General features: G+C 43.9%; 1 protein-coding gene across 2 annotated transcripts in view; it reads right to left on the bottom strand.

Annotated features, from left to right (window-relative positions):
* The window catches only part of TSG101 (tumor susceptibility 101), a 175036-nt gene that overhangs the window by 112877 nt on the left and 42540 nt on the right, over positions 1-19619 (bottom strand). For both annotated transcript variants that reach the window (XM_069223750.1, XM_069223749.1), the window contains exons 4-5: positions 8087-8250; positions 3989-4109 (exon numbers count right to left, since the gene is read on the bottom strand). In XM_069223750.1, the coding sequence (XP_069079851.1) occupies positions 3989-4109; positions 8087-8250 (285 nt within the window). The remainder of the gene's footprint in view (positions 1-3988; positions 4110-8086; positions 8251-19619) is intronic.

Here is a 19619-nt window from a genome sequence, read left to right as displayed (position 1 = left end):
GACACCATGGGATTGCTGGACCTGTGGAGGGACCATAACCCCCAAGCCCGACAATTTACACCCCTCTCGGCATCTCACGGTAGCTTACCCCGTATAGATTATTTATTCACACATGGGGTGGACGCAGGTAGATTCAGTTAGGCACGACACTTAGCTTGAGGGGTTTCAGATCATTCCCCAGTGGTGGTTGTGCTCAGGGGATCCTCTAGAGCCATAACCCTGCCTCCCAGAATTGCTATGTGGCACCTCAACGACAACACATTGCAGGGGAAAATCAGAGAGAGGGCCGAAAACTACTTCAAAGAAAATACGGGATCAGTAGACTCAGCGGACACTCTCTGGGAAGCATTTAAGGCCGTCTTGAGGGGACACACGCAGGCGGTGATAGGAGTGAATAAGGAGAATAGACTTAAGTATGAGACATTAGAGAGAGGGATCGTGGATCTGGAAATTCAGAGGACAGAGAAGAAAGAACCGACCATAGATGATTGTCATAGGCTCCGGCTCATACAAAAAGAGCTTAAAGACTTAGTCAAAAATACAGCTAGGAAACATACTCTGGCAGTCCAGAGATGACTATATGATGTAGGGGACAAAGCTGGTAAATTGATTGTCTGGCTGGAAATGAGGGATAGAGATCGCAACTGGGTGGCGGAGATATGGGGGGGAAGGGGAGGAAAGGTACACCTCAGGCCCAGAAATAGCAGAGGCATTTGCCGCACACTATGAGCAGCTCTACACCTCCAGGATGGTCCATACGGAGAGGGACTGTGGGGAGCTCCTGGGAGACTTCCAGCTTTTGTCGTCGGAGGATAGAGTGACAATGGACCAGGACCTGACCTTTGAGGAAGTACGGAAGGTAATAGCGGGGCTGCAGTCAGGCAAGGTGGCAGGCCTAAATGGCCTACCAGCTGAACTATATAGATCTAAAGCAAGCATATTGGCCCTGCACATGCTGGCTATGTAAAAAGAAGCCAAAACAGTAGGCTACCTCCTACCAGATCTCCGGGACACCACGATTGTAGTGATACATAAAAAAGGCAAACTGCAAACGACGTGTAGCTCCTACCGACCTATATCATTAATTAACCTGGAAGCGAAAGTTATACCGAAAAACTTGAGCTAGAGACTTCAGCTAGTTATTACAAGGATGGTGCACCCGGACCAGTCGGGCTTTATGCCACACAGGAGCACCAGACTTCATCTTAGATGATTATATGGGATTCTACTTGGGACACAGGCAGTGGAGGCAGAGGCTGCCATGGTGCTATCACTAGACACGAAAATGGCCTTTAATAGCATAGAATGGCCTTTCCTTTTTGCAGTACTTAATAGCCTGGGTTTTGGCGCCGAGTTTTACTCATGGGTCAAACTACTATACCAGGATTCTAGGGCCAGGGTTAATGTTAATGGAGCAGTTTTGTGTTCCTTCAGGCTTCATAGGGGGCACGTGGCAAGGATGCCCACTGTCCCCGCTCCTATTTGTCTTGGTCCTGGAGCCACTGGCTGAATGGATACGGCAAGACCCGTTAGTGTGGGGCATCAGGGAAGGGGGTAACTTGGAAGCCCGGATCTCCCTATACGCACACGATGTCCTACTATACATTACAACATCAGATCGTTCAGTGGATAGGCTACTGCACATCATACACACCTTTAGACAATACTCGGGAGATCAAATAAATTGGGAGAAGTCCTGGGCCTTCCTGCTAAGTGGAGGAGAAAGCATTTTGCCACCCAGATGTGCGATCCCCCTGGCGGAAGGGGGATTTACGTACCTGGGAATATATATCACAAGAAGCCCCGAGGCTTTCTACAGGAGAAACCTATGCCCACAATTAGATCGTCTGCATGAAGATGTGGGGCATTGGCAAGCACTCCCGATATCCCTGATAAGCCGAGCGACCCTGCTCAAATGACCCTCTCCCCAACTATTGTATGTGCTTCAGAACACTCCTTATCCAGTGCCCAGAGAATTCTTTAGCAAAGTCAACATGGAGATGGATACCCTTCTATGGGACGGGGTCAGCTCGCGTATTGCATTACATAAGCATCAGAAAGGGGTTTACGAAGGAGGATTGGCAATCCCGGAGATCCCGGCCTATTATTGGGCAGCCCAATTGGTCGCAGTGAGAGAGTGTGTATATGCTAACTGTGATGAACCAGCATACAGGGTAGACAGAGCGGCAATGGGGATACCCAACAGTGTTGTATATTAAGAAGAGGAAGGCGGGGCTTCCCCCACATACCAGAGCCACAGTGCAAGCATGGAGCGAAGCGACAAAGATCATGGGAGGGGGGAACATACTGACAAACGCAACCCCATCGTGGAGTAGTGACCAATTGTGTGATGTGGGTAGATTGGAGGGCTTTAAAGGATAGAATCTCACACGTATCGAGCGGTTGGGGGATGTGTGGAGAAACGGCAAACGTATTACTTTTGAAGAGCTCAGTACTGAGTTCTCCATGCCAGACACAGGGAGATATAAATACCTCCAGATGAGACACACACTTCGCCATTATATAAAGGAAGGGGAATCCCCCCAGATGCCTCCTACTACTTGAGCCGCTTCCAGACAAGGCACTATCACTGATCTATAAAAAGATACTGAATAACACCCCGGACGCTCTGCGCACACTTCGAGAGGCCTGGGAAGGAGACTTAGGTCCTCTTAGTGAGGAGCACTGGCAGGAAGCCCTTCAAAGCCCCCAGGAAGTGGGAATCCGAGCACGATTTCGCCTGATACAGTTAAGGCTTTTGCATAGGTCATATTACTCTAGAGCCTTACTCCACCACATGGGCTGTAGTGATTCTGATCTATGTGGCAGTGGGTGTGGCCTAGTGAGGACCTTTTTCCATATCCTATGGAGTTGTCCAGTCATTCAAGGTTTTTGGTCCCAGGTAACAGGGGTGCTGACACGAGTCACAGGCCTGACGGTACCGATGGAGGCCAGGTGCCACATTCAAAATATCACGGGGGAGGAAAGATGGCCCAGACATCAAACAACATGGTTGAGGCTAGCAGTGGGAGTGGCCAAAAGAGACATTGCTAAGGCATGGGGAGCGAGTGAGCCTCCTTCCATTAGAGACTGGAAATGTAACATGGATTGGTGCCACCAAGTAGAACAGGAGCTCTGCAAGAGTCGGGGTTGTAGCAATAAATACAACAAAATCTGGTCCTCATGGCGTAATTATAGAGGTATATGACATGGTGTATGGCAAAATACCTTATGGGTCGGGGCAGTGAACACGGGGGCTACTGTTTCACATTTACTGAGAGACTACAGGCCTAATAGTAAATGAACTAAGTTACGGATATGTTGTATGGCAATACTGCACCTTTTCTCCTCTCAAAGCAAATGTAAACCAGATAAGGATGATGATCATTGGTGTATTATGAGCATGTGTATTTGAATTAAATAAAAAAAATTAAAAAAAAGTTAAAAAGAATAAGAAAGCAGAATGTGTACAACTATACCACCTTTGTTGGTAGTTAAAATATGTAGAACAAAGCAGCTGCATGCTAATGGTTACAGGTAAGTAATGTTTTCTACTTGCAGCATGTGATGTAGACACACACAAGAAGGGAAAAAAATAATATGATACGGACTGCCCACCTGGAAGTTTATGCACTTAGGTATTGGAAAGCCAACGGACAGAGCACTTCAGAGTCCAGGTCGGCATTTACACAACCATTTTCCATTGTCACACCATTAATGCCCTATGATGGAGTGAAAACAAGGAAGCACTTTTTTTCAGAAACTGCAGTTGCAAGAAGAACCACTGTGGCCAAAAAGACTAACTGACGGTACTTGGAAGAAAAACTACATAATCTCATTTAATGTCTCCACAACAGTTACCTAAATTTTGTTTAAAAGAGCAACATACATTTCAACTTTCCTTGTTAAAAAAACACAAACAAGAAAAAACAAGAGAAGGTGAAAACGTGGCAAATAGTTTACACTTCGAGCTCAGATGTGTACTTACTGTTTGGAGGTCCCGTTGCCTGGTAGGATGTGGGTGGAGCAGCAGCACGAGAAAATACTGGTGGCTCTTCACCAAAAACCACAATCATTATTTGAATCAATCCTAGCAAGTCTGACTGAGGCTAAAGGAAGAGGAAAAACAGATATACCGGTTTGTGTTTTATTAATAAAACCTTGGCTGCCTCGTCGCACCCCCCCGCCCCCAAACACGGTTCAGCAGTTAACCATTCATGCCTGGCTCTTTCCAGCTCAGTCTATTGGTGCTGACGCATTTGTTGGCAGAAAACTCCTTTCTACTTCAACTTATTTACATTGCTCTCCTAGAATCAAAAGCAGAGCCAACACACTGACCACCACACTGTACAGCTTATTTAAACAAATAGATAATGCTCAACAGAACAGAAACGACAATCCAAATAAATGCTTCGTGAGGCAGAGAAACTTAATAAAAATACATAATTAAACACAATTGTAACAATACAAGGTGTAGAGTTCTAAAACAAACCAACGCGACTTTTTATTTAGGAAATAAGAAAAAGAAAATACAGTAAAACTTGTGTTTAGTGGTCAAATATCATTTGGGTTTTTAGTCGTAACAAGATATTAAAAGTTGCCAGTGCTTACTCCCTTTGTGTTGGACATATCTGCTTTGTATGAGTTTTTAGCAAATAGTACACCGCGAATGAATCAACAATCCCTTTCACTGGACGATTGATCTAACCAGTGCAAATGGTCCAGTCTGATGGGTTCAGCCAAAATACCTCTAATATAGTATACTTTGATGAAGCCATTACATATTCTTCCATCCCAGCTAGCTTGGCAGGGATGAAAGTTTAAGAGATTATAATTATAGATCAGGCTCAAAGCCCTCCCACTAACACACCTTTAAAAGCGTTACCTGTTCGTAGATTTCTCTTGAACACATTTAGGGCAATCAAAACCGACAATGAGAAAAAGGGTATAGCCAGGCCTTTTTCCTCCAAGTCAGTGGCATCTCTTTGTCAGTGGTTATTTGAAGACTGGCGTATCTTTGAACTTTGATGTGGTTTGAAACAGAAAGTCCCACAAAAATGAGTCTAAAGGTTCATATACAGGGAGTGCAGAATTATTAGGCAAATTAGTATTTTGACCACATCATCCTCTTTATGCATGTTGTCTTACTCCAAGCTGTATAGGCTCGAAAGCCTACTACCAATTAAGCATATTAGGTGATGTGCATCTCTGTAATGAGAAGGGGTGTGGTCTAATGACATCACCACCCTATATCAGGTGTGCATAATTATTAGGCAACTTCCTTTCCTTTGGCAAAATGGGTCAAAAGAAGGACTTGACAGGCTCAGAAAAGTCAAAAATAGTGAGATATCTTGCAGAGGGATGCAGCACTCTTAAAATTGCAAAGCTTCTGAAGCGTGATCATCGAACAATCAAGCGTTTCATTCAAAATAGTCAACAGGGTCGCAAGAAGCGTGTGGAAAAACCAAGGCGCAAAATAACTGCCCATGAACTGGAAAAGTCAAGCGTGCAGCTGCCACGATGCCACTTGCCACCAGTTTGGCCATATTTCAGAGCTGCAACATCACTGGAGTGCCCAAAAGCACAAGGTGTGCAATACTCAGAGACATGGCCAAGGTAAGAAAGGCTGAAAGACGACCACCACTGAACAAGACACACAAGCTGAAACGTCCAGACTGGGCCAAGAAATATCTCAAGACTGATTTTCTAAGGTTTTATGGACTGATGAAATGAGAGTGAGTCTTGATGGGCCAGATGGATGGGCCCGTGGCTGGATTGGTAAAGGGCAGAGAGCTCCAGTCTGACTCAGACGCCAGCAAGGTGGAGGTGGAGTACTGGTTTGGGCTGGTATCATCAAAGATGAGCTTGTGGGGCCTTTTCGGGTTGAGGATGGAGTCAAGCTCAACTCCCAGTCCTACTGCCAGTTCCTGGAAGACACCTTCTTCAAGCAGTGGTACAGGAAGAAGTCTGCATCCTTCAAGAAAAACATGATTTTCATGCAGGACAATGCTCCATCACACGCGTCCAAGTACTCCACAGCGTGGCTGGCAAGAAAGGGTATAAAAGAAGGAAATCTAATGACATGGCCTCCTTGTTCACCTGATCTGAACCCCATTGAGAACCTGTGGTCCATCATCAAATGTGAGATTTACAAGGAGGGAAAACAGTACACCTCTCTGAACAGTGTCTGGGAGGCTGTGGTTGCTGCTGCACGCAATGTTGATGGTGAACAGATCAAAACACTGACAGAATCCATGGATGGCAGGCTTTTGAGTGTCCTTGCAAAGAAAGGTGGCTATATTGGTCACTGATTTGTTTTTGTTTTGTTTTTGAATGTCAGAAATGTATATTTGTGAATGTTGAGATGTTATATTGGTTTCACTGGTAATGATAAATAATTGAAATGGGTATATATTTTTTTTTGTTAAGTTGCCTAATAATTATGCACAGTGATAGTCACCTGCACACACAGATATCCCCCTAACATAGCTAAAACTAAAAACAAACTAAAAACTACTTCCAAAAATATTCAGTTTTGATATTAATGAGTTTTTTGGGTTCATTGAGAACATGGTTGTTGTTCAATAATAAAATTAATCCTCAAAAATACAACTTGCCTAATAATTCTGCACTCCCTGTACATCTAGCTTGAGAAAACAATCAGCAATTTCTACACTGAATGTGAAGGAACGCACATGAACAAACAAAAACAATTTAATTTTATCCATAGGCCGAAAACTCTTTAAGAATTCTGCCACTTAAGGGTGGAGAATTTACTGAATCACCGCTGTCAGCAATCCTGAATACTCTGTCATAAACCTCCCCGGACACAATAAACATGGTATTCTACAAAGAAAACCTCTGCAAGCTACCTTCTAAAGATCAACGTTCGGTATTTGTGACAGTACCTGAATCCTAGATCTACTATCACAGGGCTGGGCTCCAAAAGATAAAGTTGACAAGAGAACCAGTTGCAACTTGGACAAATATAATCAGTACCACAGATGCATAGCAGCAGATGCCCAGGCTTTTGTCTGTCTTTAGGTGTTCATGGTCCTAAAATGATACTGCCCCTCAAATACTGCCAAAGGAGTGGCAGTGACTACAAACATTACTGTGGAAGTCTGAAAAACAACATCCTCAAAGACAGATGCAACATTGTTGTCTTCTGTTTACAGCAACAGGGAAAAAAAAACAGAAAAAAAAAAAAAAAAAAAACTTTGCTTTGGCTTTTACTCTGTGGAATTTAACTTGTGTTCTTCAAAAACACATCTAGTGAGGAAAGGCATTTGTTCCTGAATGGATTAATCAGATCTTCAATGACACAAAGTCCAGAAGAAATATTGAAAAGAATGCGCTTGTAGGTAAAACCCTCCATGTACTTAGTGATGGTTACTGACACCACATAGTATTGTGCTGGTAGTCCTGACCCATTCACCTGACTTGTTAAATGTTTGTCCCACAAATTAGAGATCAAAGATAATTTCTGCCCAAGATTAAATTGGTTAACAATTTAGGCAGATAATGTTTAGCAACATCTAGGCCCAGGACCCAAAATCCCATTTCACTCTCCTCGCATCACAAGCCCATTTCACTAAAAAATTAAGCAAGCCCATGCAGTTCACATAAAATAATCTAAGTTCCAGAAGAGAAAAAAAGCTGAGCAGAGAAGCTAAGACTAAGCAAAAACACACATTCACTCTCAACCATCCTGAAAAGATTTCTTCCAACATGTCAACAATTTCTGCATTAACATGAAAGTGCTTTTATAAACTAATGTTTGCTCAAAGGTCTAAATGTGGTTCGACTTAGGACTTGAATCATGGTATTTTTAACAATTTAATATGTTAAAAAAACAATGCCAATACAGCAATCAACTTAAGTAGTGCAACCACATGGTAATAGTGTTTTCAAGGATCTGCCTCCCCAAGCTAGAGTCAAAGCCATTTGTGTTCTTTTAGCCAGTTTTCACTCCATGGTCATACAAATGGTGACGGTGTAGTTCTAAACCATGCAGAAGACTACGAGCAAAACATAAATAAATAAAAAACAGACTCAGGCTAAAACGTATTACCAATATACTCACATGCTTCCACTCATGCAGGTAAGGAAGGTAGATTTTGCCGTTTGCATCAACATGTTTCCCTGTTTTGATCGTCATTGTACTAGTGGGCTTAACAAAACAGATTGGTGGATTGAAAGGGTATGTGTCCAAAATCCATAAACACACTGGGATATTATATGTGTTGCCTAAAAATGAAACCAAGATGATTACATTTCATTATAAGTGTGACTCAGTTGTTCTACGCTCTTCCCATCCCGTAACACTGTAATCATTAGATTAAGTAAACTTAAGTTTTATTGTATACAGTAAAACAAATGCTAAAATGAATTTAGGTTTAAAATTTTTTAAAGCTCTGAGCAATTTTCAGACCTTATGTGTACAGTCGTTCATAGTACATAACACATTTTCAAAGCCATACGAAAACGTAAATGAGTTAAAATACTTGCTGTGATACAATGAGAACAAGTCAAATACTACCTTTACATGTTTTTTTGTGTTAACCATAAAATGGCCTTTCAAATATTTTAATGAGCAACTCAATTGATGCCAATTCTCTACAACATCTTGCATCAATAACATAACCTTTAATAAACCTTTACAGTAACTATTAATAATAGAATTTACTTTTTGTTTCTGTTATTTAGCGCACATGGTGCCTTTGAAACTGCGTGAGTATTAATGATAGGAAATGGGAAGAAAGAAAAGGAAAAACAGGATGATAATGGAGAGATGTCAGACGAAAACTCGGCAAGAAGGATACCATACCGGTACTTACTGTCATTGTCCATTTACCTCCATTTAGCTCCTGCTGCCCTTAAGCACCAAAGATTATGACAGATGGAAAAGCACCGGAGTAGGTAACAGACAAATATATTCACATTGCAAGAGTCAAAAACCGACGAGCAACAGAAATAAGTGATTTCAAGTTGTCTTTTAGGATTATTCGGCCATAATTCAGTTATTGACACACAGGCCCTGTTGTGGACAGCCACATCTACTCTCAACTACTTGCCACACTGATGCTCGAGCTCCAAAGTGAAGTACCTCCTTTTTGATGTCCAGCACTTCCTTATGTTTGGTTCAGACTCAGAGGTCAGTAAGGGAAATAACCAGATTCTGGCCCTCATTTTGACTTTGGTGGTCCGTTACCAAGGCCGCCAAAGCCGTGGGCGCCAGTGCTGGTGGTCTTCTGTCCACCAGATCACGAGTACTGAAGGGTTTCTGCCACATTTTGGGCGGAAATCCTCCAGTAGTCGTGCTGGCCGTTGGAGGTGCATGGGCGGTTCCACCACCGCCCCCCGCCAAAAGGACACCACCAGCCATATTATGAGCAGTAATACGGCCTGGCGGTGTCCTGATGGCTGGGCGCTGCCAGCGGTGGAAGAACCAGTTTGCTGCCAGACGACCTCCTTGCCGGGCAAGGTAAATCGGGTGTCCGGCAGGTGAGGAGTGTAGGAAGGTGTTGTGTGTGCGTGGGTGTTGTCTGCGTATGTGAATGTAAGTGTGTATGCGTGTGTGAATGTATGTGTGTATGCGTGTGTGAATGTATGTGTGTATGCGTGTGTGAATGTATGTGTGTATGCGTGTGTGAATGTATGTGTGTATGAGTGGTTAAATGCATGTATGAATGTTGAGGTGAGTGCGTGTATGACTGTTGAGGTGAGTGCGTGTATGGATGATTGTGAGTGTATGCGTGTATGGATGCTTGTGAGTGAATGCGTGTATGGATGCTTGCGAGTGAATGCGTGCATGGATGCTTGCGAGTGAATGCTTGTAAGTGAATGCGTGTATGGATGCTTGTAAGTGAATGCGTGTATGGATGCTTGTAAGTGAATGAGTGTATGGATGCTTGTAAGTGAATGCGTTTATGGATGCTTGTAAGTGAATGCGTTTATGGATGCTTGTAAGTGAATGCGTGTACGTCAGTGTAGGTGCATGAGTGTATGCGAGGTATGGGAGTCTGCGTGCATACATGCGGGAGGCGCTGCACTAGAGGGGGAGAAGGGGCGCTGTTCTGGTGGGGGGGGGGTTCTATTATGGGGCGGGAGGTATTGGGCCTGTTGGGTGGGGGAATGGGGGAGGGAGGGTAGAGAAGTCATCTGCCGGGGACAGGAAAGAAATTTCCTGTCACTGGTAGCCTTTCCGCCAGGGTTTTCGTGGCAGTGCTATTGCAGCAGAAATCCTGGTGGAAAGCCTGCTCCAAATACCGCCGGCAGTCTTCACTGGACTGTCGAGTCGGAGATGCTGATCTCCAGCCCATCGGGTCCAACCGCCCTGGAGGTGTAGGCGAGGATGTGGCAGGTTGGCAGAGGCCAACCGGCCACATTCATAATGTCTTTACAGTAGACCGCCAGGGCCATAATGAGGGCCTTTATCTTCCTTGAAAGGAGATGATTTTTCGATGCAGGTTCTTGTTGCCTGGTTCTCTTAGCACCATCATTATAAGGTGGTCAGCCCTTCTCTTTCGCCAAAGGTCTGAATGACTTGTGTATTAGACCATAGGAAGCCTGACTATGTACACTTAGAGACACTACGAGTAGTGTTGAATAAAAGTACATAGTACTTGGTCCCAAAATGTCAGACTTAACACAAAAAAAAAAAAAAGGATTAGCCGTAGCCCTTCTACAATAAAGTGAGTTTGTGTATGTGTCTTAGTTTTGTATTTGTGCTTTCCACCTGCCTCTCTGTTCTATTGGACTTTCAGTGTAGATTCCAAACAAATTTCTGTCCATTTTCTTTTTTTAGAGAGATTTACGGCAGTCAATCACTTCTTAAATACGACTTGAAAGCCCAGTTTGTGACATATTCAATGTGCTCCTATCTAGACACTCCTTAGACTAATCAGAAAGAGGCTTGAATAATTATTAGCCATTGTTACCGCCATTTGTGTATAGGCATGGCAATGCTCTGAAGGCAAATTAATGAAAGATGCCTTAGTTATACAAGATATGGAAGAGAAGCCAGATGACACATAACTACAGTAGTATTAGTAGCCCTAGCTGGCATCTCTCCCCCACCCAAGACTCATTCTCGCTACTCTACCTAGCTATTCAAATTTCCCTATGCTTTCTTCCAGGTCACCCAGTTATTGGACAGCTGGGCTGATGAACTAATGCCCAGTGGAATCACCACATCAGGGAGGAACAACCATTATACATCTGGTATCCCCTACATACTAAGCAACCACAAAACATTTGATTGGAGCCCCACCAAATGCAGTTAAACCATTATGCTTATCCTTGGGGCTGCTCTTTGGCTTCTTTATTTGTGTGCAGAACAGTCACGGAGTGATCTTCAGCACAGATCATATACAGCCCAGAAAGGACGCATGACCAATATCTTGGACTTACTGCTCACTTACAAAAGCAGAGATGCACACTGACTAAGTTGAAGGTCTATTGGATTCTGGAGTTTCAGAGGAGGTCAGAATTTCTCTAGGGTTTGACAGACCTTGGGGTGTGTTCTACGGTTCAATGCCTGTGCAGTGATAGATGACAGGGCTTTCCAGACCAAAACACAGCCAGTGCAAGGGGTACCCAATTCCCAAGCTGGGTTATTGTGTCCTTGATAAGTGAAATTTTAGAAGAAATAACATGCTTTTTGAGCTAATGCTTTGAACAGGACTATGCTCAATTTAGTAACTTAATGGCAGCCCAGATTAATCTTTCTCTTAATTAAGGTGATAAATATCTAGGCACATTTGTTGTAGCCTACCTTTTCCAAACATTTGGCTTGTTCTCAATAACTGGAGTGTATTAAAACTAGTGAGGTAAAATGTATACAGCGCTTAATCAGGAAAACGTCTTCTGAGCTTCGGGAGAGACTACTCAATGTAATCTTTGTCTAATTTTTCTATTTTAGCCATTCTATACAGTCTAGTAAGTGCTGAATGGAGAAACGTTAAAAGAACAAGCCCACTGTTTGAGAACAATGACTGAAGAGCTTTAAACATAACAAGGAAAGTGTCTATAACCTAATGCCTCAGGTAATTTATTTCCTTGTCCACTGATCCGGAGGATATGGCTGAACTACCAAGTTCTTGTGTTGCGAATAATGCAATTCAATGAAATTGAATGCTAATATTATACTATATGATTTATAGATTCAGAGTATAAATTTGATTTCTGCATGGGACGTTTTTTACCAACCCTAGATTAAAATCCTATATATTCTTATCAAATGTTGAATGTAACATGCACCTCCAGATGGGCCTCTAAATTTAAGAGATAGGATAGGTTTGTGAAGAAAATAAAGTATAAGATGATATCACCACTGGGACCAAACCACAATCACAAACCTGTTTCACAGCTCTTGCACACTAGGCACCAGAGCTGCAATAACACTGTTATGTTAGTGCACTTTACAGATACACATTTCACCTGCAAGGGTATACTGCACTGAGCAGATGTGTGTTCCTAGCCCTGCCTAGGGTAGATTGGTTAATTAAAAAGCCAGGTCTTCACCTTCTTGCAGAATTCAAAAAGACATAAAAAGGCTCTGATATGGAGAGGTAGGTCTACCAATGCTTTAGAAATGATGTATGAGAACAACCATCCATAATGCCTTGAATGTGTGTGTGAGGAGTACAAATTGAGTGTGTATGTATTGGAAGCCAGAGAAGTTTCCTGAGGTGTCTGGTATGATGTAGGTTCTGTGTGAGAGGCTAAGGATGAGTCTGGCCGGCAAGTTCTGGATAGTCTGTAGTCTTCTGGTGAGTTACTTGGTGCTCTCGGTGTAGAGGTTGTTCTCATAGTCCAACATGCTGGTGACAAGGGAAAAGAGAGAGTTTTTTAGTGTTGCTTGGGAGCCATTTCAAGATCTTACTCAGCATCTTCAGTATGTGGAAGCCGGATGCAATGACAGCATTAACTTGTGCACTCTTGTCCAGTTTGCTGTTAACAATGACTCCTAGGTTCCTGGCATGGGTTTTTGATGTGGGTCTAGGTTTGGCTGGTCACCAGCTGGAGTACTATGGCGAGGTGTTCCTGCCGAAGATCACTACTTCAGTTTTGTTGGTGTTGAGACTGAGATAGCTGACTTTCATCTAGTTAGCGACTTTGGTAATACAGAGGGGTCTTTTTGGATAAGGAGAGTGTAGATTACATGTCCTCATCGTAGGAGATGATGTTGAGGTTCTGTGCGCAGAGGACGTTGCCAGAGGGATTATGTATGTGAAGACGGTGGGGCTGAGTGATGAACTTTGAGGCACTCCACATTTGAGGCTGGGGCCTTCCTAGGAATAAGGTGCCAGGCTGACAGCTTGTGTTCTATTTGTTAAGAAGGAGCAGATCCAGCAGAGCGTGGGTCCTTGGAAGCCTATCTTGTGGATATGGTATGAGACCATCTGAAATGATGCAGAGGTCCAGGAGAATGAGGGCTGTTGTGCCTCCTCTGTTATGGATCATGCAGGTGTCATCTATGGCGACAATGAGTGCGGCTGCTTTACAGTGGTTGGTCCTGAATCTGGACGGTGTAGCATCAAAAGAGCTGATGATTGCTGAGGTGCTCCGTGGGTCATCAGTTGCTTAATTTCTCCAAAACTGTGGTATGCTATGTTAGGAGGGACATAGGTCTTTAGTTGGAGAACGTGGCTTGGACAGCAGAAGGTTTCTTAAGTAGTGGTGTGACAGCGATGAGCTTCCAGGTGCCCAGGAATGTGGCAGTCAATGAGAATGGGTGTTACTGCTTTGCTGATCGGTAGTAATTCCTTGGTGAACGTATGGTATAGAGAAGAACAATTGGATGGTCTTCATGGTAGCAGCAGTTTCTACAATGGTGAGAGCGGGCCATGAGCTTAAGATTTGTTCTTCAGCTGTGATTGGAAGTTGAGTTGCAATGGTTACGGGGTCCGGTTGAAGATCAACGATGCCATACCTGGAGGTGATTTTGTTACAGAAGAACTTCAAGAGTTTGGTGCAAAGATGGTGGTGTTATTGGAGGCAGCAGGAGGTACAGTGAAATCTTTGATGGTGGCAAAGATTGCATGCTCTTGTTTGTGTCAGCTTCGATGAGGTTTGCAAGAGCTGTGCAACGGGTGCTCTGCATCGAATAGTGGTAACAACTTAGGGTGGATTTGAAGATATCTTTATGCGTAGTGTCTTGGCTCATTCTCCATTTGTGCCTCAGCTGCTTGCACTGGTATTTGGTCAGACAAAAGCCTAAGTTCCTCTGTTTACCAGCAGGCCGGTGATCAGGCTCTAGCTGTTGAGTTGCTCAAGAGGGGAGCCAGTGTTTAGGTACATGCAGTAATCTAGCTCCTCAAGATCCTCATGGCGTTCTACAAGTTGCTGGTGTGTTCCGGGCCTGTGCATGGAGAGGGCAGATGGCCAGTCCTCTTCTGTGATGCTATTCCAGAGGAGGAAGGTGGGTTTGGTGGTGGTAGGTTTGTGGTGGTGTGAGAAGAGATGATGAAACTGAACGAAGGTGTGTGGTCTGTCTAGGTCATAGTTGCTGGCTTGTTGACTGCAAGGTTGAAGATTGAGGAACAAATGACATCCAATAGGTATCCAATAGTGTGAGTAGGTTTTCTAACTTTCTGGGTGAGGCTGAGATTTCCAAGGTTTTCTAGAAGGGCCACAGTGTTTGGGTCAGTGAGGTCCTCTAGGTGAAAGTTAAGGTCTCCAAGGTGGATGAAGGTGCTAGTATTGGTGATGAAGAGTGCGGTGAAGTCCTTAATTTCGCTGGCGAAATTGGTGAGGGGTTCTGGTGGTCCATATGGAGAAGTTCAATCAATCAATCAAATAGGTTTTATAGAGTGCAGCTAATGACCCACAAGGGTATCTAGGAGCTGCGAAAATAGCTAATAAGGGGTTCAATTGAACGACCAGGTCTTGAGTCCTTTCCTGAACTCCAGAAAATAGGATGAGGTCTGTAGGTTAAGGGGGAGGTTGTTCCAGGATTTCACCGCAAGGCATCAGTGTCCTCCACTGTTGGTTTGGCGGATGCAGGAGAGGGGTGCAAGGGAGAGGGAAGCAAAGTATAGGTGTCTGGAGGGTTGGTGAAAGTTCAAGCGGTGGTTGATGTATGCTGGTCCTTGATTGTGAAGGGCCTTATAGGTGTGGATCAGCAACTTAAATGGACACCTCTTCTGAATGGGGAGCCAGTGGCGCTTCTTGAGGTGGGAGGTGGTGTGGGTCTGCTTAGGAAGACAGAGGATGAGTCTGGCTGTTGAACTGTATATGGTCTGTAGCCTCTTCGGGAGGTGTGTGGCATTTCCTATGTAAAGAGTGTTGCCATAGCCCAGCCGGCTGGGGACTAGGGCTTGAGTGACTGTTCGTCTTGCGTTGAGGGGGCGCCCTTTGAAGGTCTTATGGAGCATGAGAACAGGGAGTAAACAGGTGGAAGAGTACTCGATCTGGTTTTTCATAGCGAGCCTGCTGTCCAGGATGATGCTAAGGTTGCGAATGTGGTCTGTCGGAGAAGGGTGCTGGTATTAATTCGGCAGGCCACCAGGAGTCTTTCCACTGGGAGGTGTTGTTCCCAAAGATCAATACTTTCATTTTGTCTGTGTTAAGTTTTAGGCAACTGTTATTCATCCAGTGTGCAATGCCCATCATGCACCTGTGGAAGTTGGCCTTCACGGTGGGGGTCTTCTGATAGTGAGGGGATGAGCTGGGTGTTGTCTGTGCAGGAAATGATGTTCAGTCCATGGGTCATGAAGATGTTGGTTGTGAGGCATATCTTAAAAGTGAGGTGTTACATGTAGTTGGTGGGGGTGTCTGTGTAGGTGGTGTGGCAGAAGTGTGAATATAATGGTGACTCAGTCTTGTGCAGGCTTGTGCCAAAGGTCTTGCCTGGTGATACTGTAGCCGGTGAGGATGGCTGAGGTGATGTCCAGTACAGAGTTTGGGTTTAGCCAAGTTTCCACAAGGAAGAGCAGATTCGCAGTGTTAACGTGCAGTACGTCCCATATCTCCGTGGCATGTTTTGAGAGTGAGCAGGTATTCAAAACGATGTATGACAGTGTGGCATGTTGCATGGGTCTGTGTGAGTGGGTAGTTGGTTTGTGTGAGTGTGGTGAAGGGTGCTATGGGTGTGGGTGTAGGGTGGGGAAGAGTGCATGAGAACTTGCATGAGGTGCAAGTGAATGCTCTCGCCGGTCTGGCAGTAGAGTGGCGGCCAGGGTTCAGCAAGGGAAGAAGTGTAGCAGGCTAGCAGTGGATAGAGGTTCCTGGTGCTGGGTACAGTCCAGGCGCAGACTGGCTTGCCTTTGGCATGTCAGCGCTACAGCCACGATTAAGTAGGTCCTGGGAGGGGGAATAATAGTACAGGGGATGGTGTGCAGATGGATGATTGGAAATTAAGTCCTAATTGCTTGGCTCTTCTTTTAAAGACTGCTCTGGCAGGAAACTAGTGTGGTCACTTCCTGGGCAGATGGATAATGGGAAATCCAATAACATTGGACCATGGGCTACTGCTATCTTATGGGAGTGCACATAGGGCGCCAGGGATTTTTTATAGGTCACAAGGTCTCAGATTTGAAACGAGGACACATCTGTGCACTTACAAAGTTTGTACAGAGGATAAATATGCAGGGACTCTGGACTAAACTCCGGTACAAGCCCACTCTGGGAGTCAAGCCAACTAAATCAATGTGCTGAAGTCTAAGCTGCCTTGAGACCCTCACGAGTGAGTAGTGCACTGTACAAATTCCCTGACTGATTGATTCAAGCTGCGGAGTTGCAAGTAGCAACAAGCATTTGCAATGAAACAGGTCTCGCATTTACCTGAGTTCGAGCTATTGGTGTTGTAAATGCATAACTGGAGTTTGTTTTTGCCACATAAATTAGTCAACACTGCTGCATAATTTGCTTCTCGCTGCCACATAATTCCAGTGGTCCTGCATAATTAAACCACTTCCATTCACCTTATTCCTCTATCTGCAGCAAAAAATGAAAATATTGCCATTATTTATTATATTTATTAATATTATTATTTTGGGGTTCCCACCAACCTAGTGTGGGGACCCAGATATGACCTAGACAGAAAAAGCATGTCACACTGACCATTTTGATAGTGGTCCCGTTGTCTTAGGATCACCACATGATGTGTTATGGGCAAAAAAAATTTGTTATGGAATGTCATGTAAATCATTAAGGGGCGAGTTTCCGAATGCAGCGAATATTGTAGTATCTTCATTGTAATGCTCAGACAGCCCCTGGGGGGCACACCACAATAAAAATAGCATGTGTAAGAAACATGGTCATGTAACCATATAGTCAACCCCTAGAATGGAAGAACGTAATTCAATGTAACCATATATGTAGCCCCTAGAGGCTTAGTGCCCTACAAATTTTCAGGCCTAATGCAATACAAATTACAAACAAGGCCCTTGAAAACACAAAGTACTCCCAGACATAAAACAAAAGTTCCAGCTATGAGAGCTTATAAAGAGTAAATGGTGGGAGAGGTTATTATTTTGCCCCTCCCCCCAACCTAGTGTTGGAACCCAGAGACGACTTAGACAGGAGTAGTGTGTCATGCTGAATGATTTGGTGGTGGTCCCATTGCCCTAGGACCACCATAGGCTGAGTTATGGGTCAAAATGTTTTGTAAAAGAAATGCTCTGCAAACCATTATGGGGCGAGTTTCCAGAGTGCACTGAATATTGCAGTATCGGCACTCCCGCTGTGCTGGGAGAGCTGCATTGAGGATTGCTGTGTTTTCTCTGTTTAAAATGCATCAGTTTGTATATTTTTCCACGGCTAAACTTGTACATCAGCGGTACTCATGTAAAACGCTCCTCTGATCGAGTTCACGCTATATAAAACATCTAAAAAAAATAAAATAACTAAATAAAAAAGACCCCCCCCCCTTCTCTTACAGCCTTTGGGCGCAGAAATCACAAAGAAGCAGTGGCATGCGCAAAAAAATAAAAAAAGGAAGATGACTAATCAACATACGGACACAGAGCGCGAAGAGAAGAGGCAAATGAAAAAAACGGCGAATACTTTGCACATCATGCGATAATCCATGTAACAGAGTCAGTCTCCAAGGCAGCAACAAAGCAGCCTCAAGGCTAGACAAACGTAAAGCATTTACCTATGAAATCAAGGGAATTTTGAAAGGCAGGCCAAGGAACAAATGAAAGTGATGGGCGTGGTGAAAGCTCACAGAAGTAGATTACAACATGCTGCCTGGGGTAGACTTAAAAATAAAAGGTATTCCACAAAAATCATTAGTCACCAAACAAGCACTGGCAAAGACGATAGGCCGGGCATTGGCAAGTTAGACATCTTTTATTTATAATTTTTTTTATTTTCAAAACACAAGCAGCATGCAGAAAAGTATATTAAAAAAAATAAAGGAGTGACCTAGCATCCTGGACACCCAGCACTAGCACTTACGTGCACTGCTTTCAGACAGCTGTACACATAACAAGGCGCAATACCATCCATGATACTGTAAGACAGCCAGTTTATTAGGTAGACTGACCCCTGGCCCAAACGCTGTATGCTAGGGCTGGTTGAAGAAAACTGTGCTTATCTGATTAAAAAGCTGACGCTTGCGCAAATCCACAGGTCTCCCTTCTGATCACCCAAAGTAAAATCCTGGAAACGTCTAGAATTATGAGAGTGGTAGTTTGAATGAGGCAATGGATGTCCCTCCTGTCCTGCTGTGTCCAGGTGGGGTACTGGCCAAAGGATGTGAAACCTACTTCCTCATTTACTTATACCTTATTGTGCTTATCTGAGGTACGAGTTAAAAACATTTCCAAAACAGGCTCCTGAAATAGATGAAGTATATAAAACAAGAATAAGAAATATATTTTTAATTGCAGTAGTTTCATTCTCCGACATCCCATAGTTCTTTTAACTTGAGGGTTCAATTTAATTTACTTCTTGTTCTTTCTGAAATCGCCTCTAGGCATTTTTCTCAATCTTGCATATTATCCTGCCACACATATGTGCAAAAACTTGGAATGCAAATTGAAGAGGTGGTTTTGTCAGGAATTTGCTGGGATTAGCAGAAGTAGGGGTTTCAAGGTTTGTTGGGAAATGCAGAACTTAGCTCGCTTAAAAAGTAGGTGTGGCCTGCATGATCTCAAACAAAACACACACATCAAAGTAAGTGAAACTCAATGAGCTACGTCTCTAAGCATCTCTTACATCAACTTGCACTTGCTTAGGGAGTTGCAGAAAGACTCTGGTAAGCCAACCTGGGGCTGTCCTAGAGAAAGAACCCCTAGCAGCACAAGGAACCACAGGAACAATCCTCTTCTTTAAAACGGACTGCAATGGTACACCTTTTGTAGCCCTGTGATTTCAAGGCATCACTTCTTCCCGTGTCACGGTACAGATGCGGGCACAAGGGAAAACAAATAGTGGGAAGGGCATACATTATACGCCATGTAAAAAAAGTGCCTCTTCTTAAACTGCTGCTGATCCCTCTGCTTAAAAATATTGACCGGCTGTTCCAACCCACAGATTCTCCTTTCAATGCTGCACTTTCTCCAGGCAGGCACCTGAAATAGGGTCAGCAAAGTTTGCACTGAATATGGTGCACTGTGCCTGCACCAAGCACACCAAACTGAGACTGCACACAGCTTAGGCAG

Source organism: Pleurodeles waltl, chromosome 3_1, assembly GCF_031143425.1.
Source record: "Pleurodeles waltl isolate 20211129_DDA chromosome 3_1, aPleWal1.hap1.20221129, whole genome shotgun sequence".
Taxonomy (NCBI): Eukaryota; Metazoa; Chordata; class Amphibia; order Caudata; family Salamandridae; genus Pleurodeles; species Pleurodeles waltl.
This window is presented reverse-complemented; position numbering and strand designations above follow the sequence as displayed.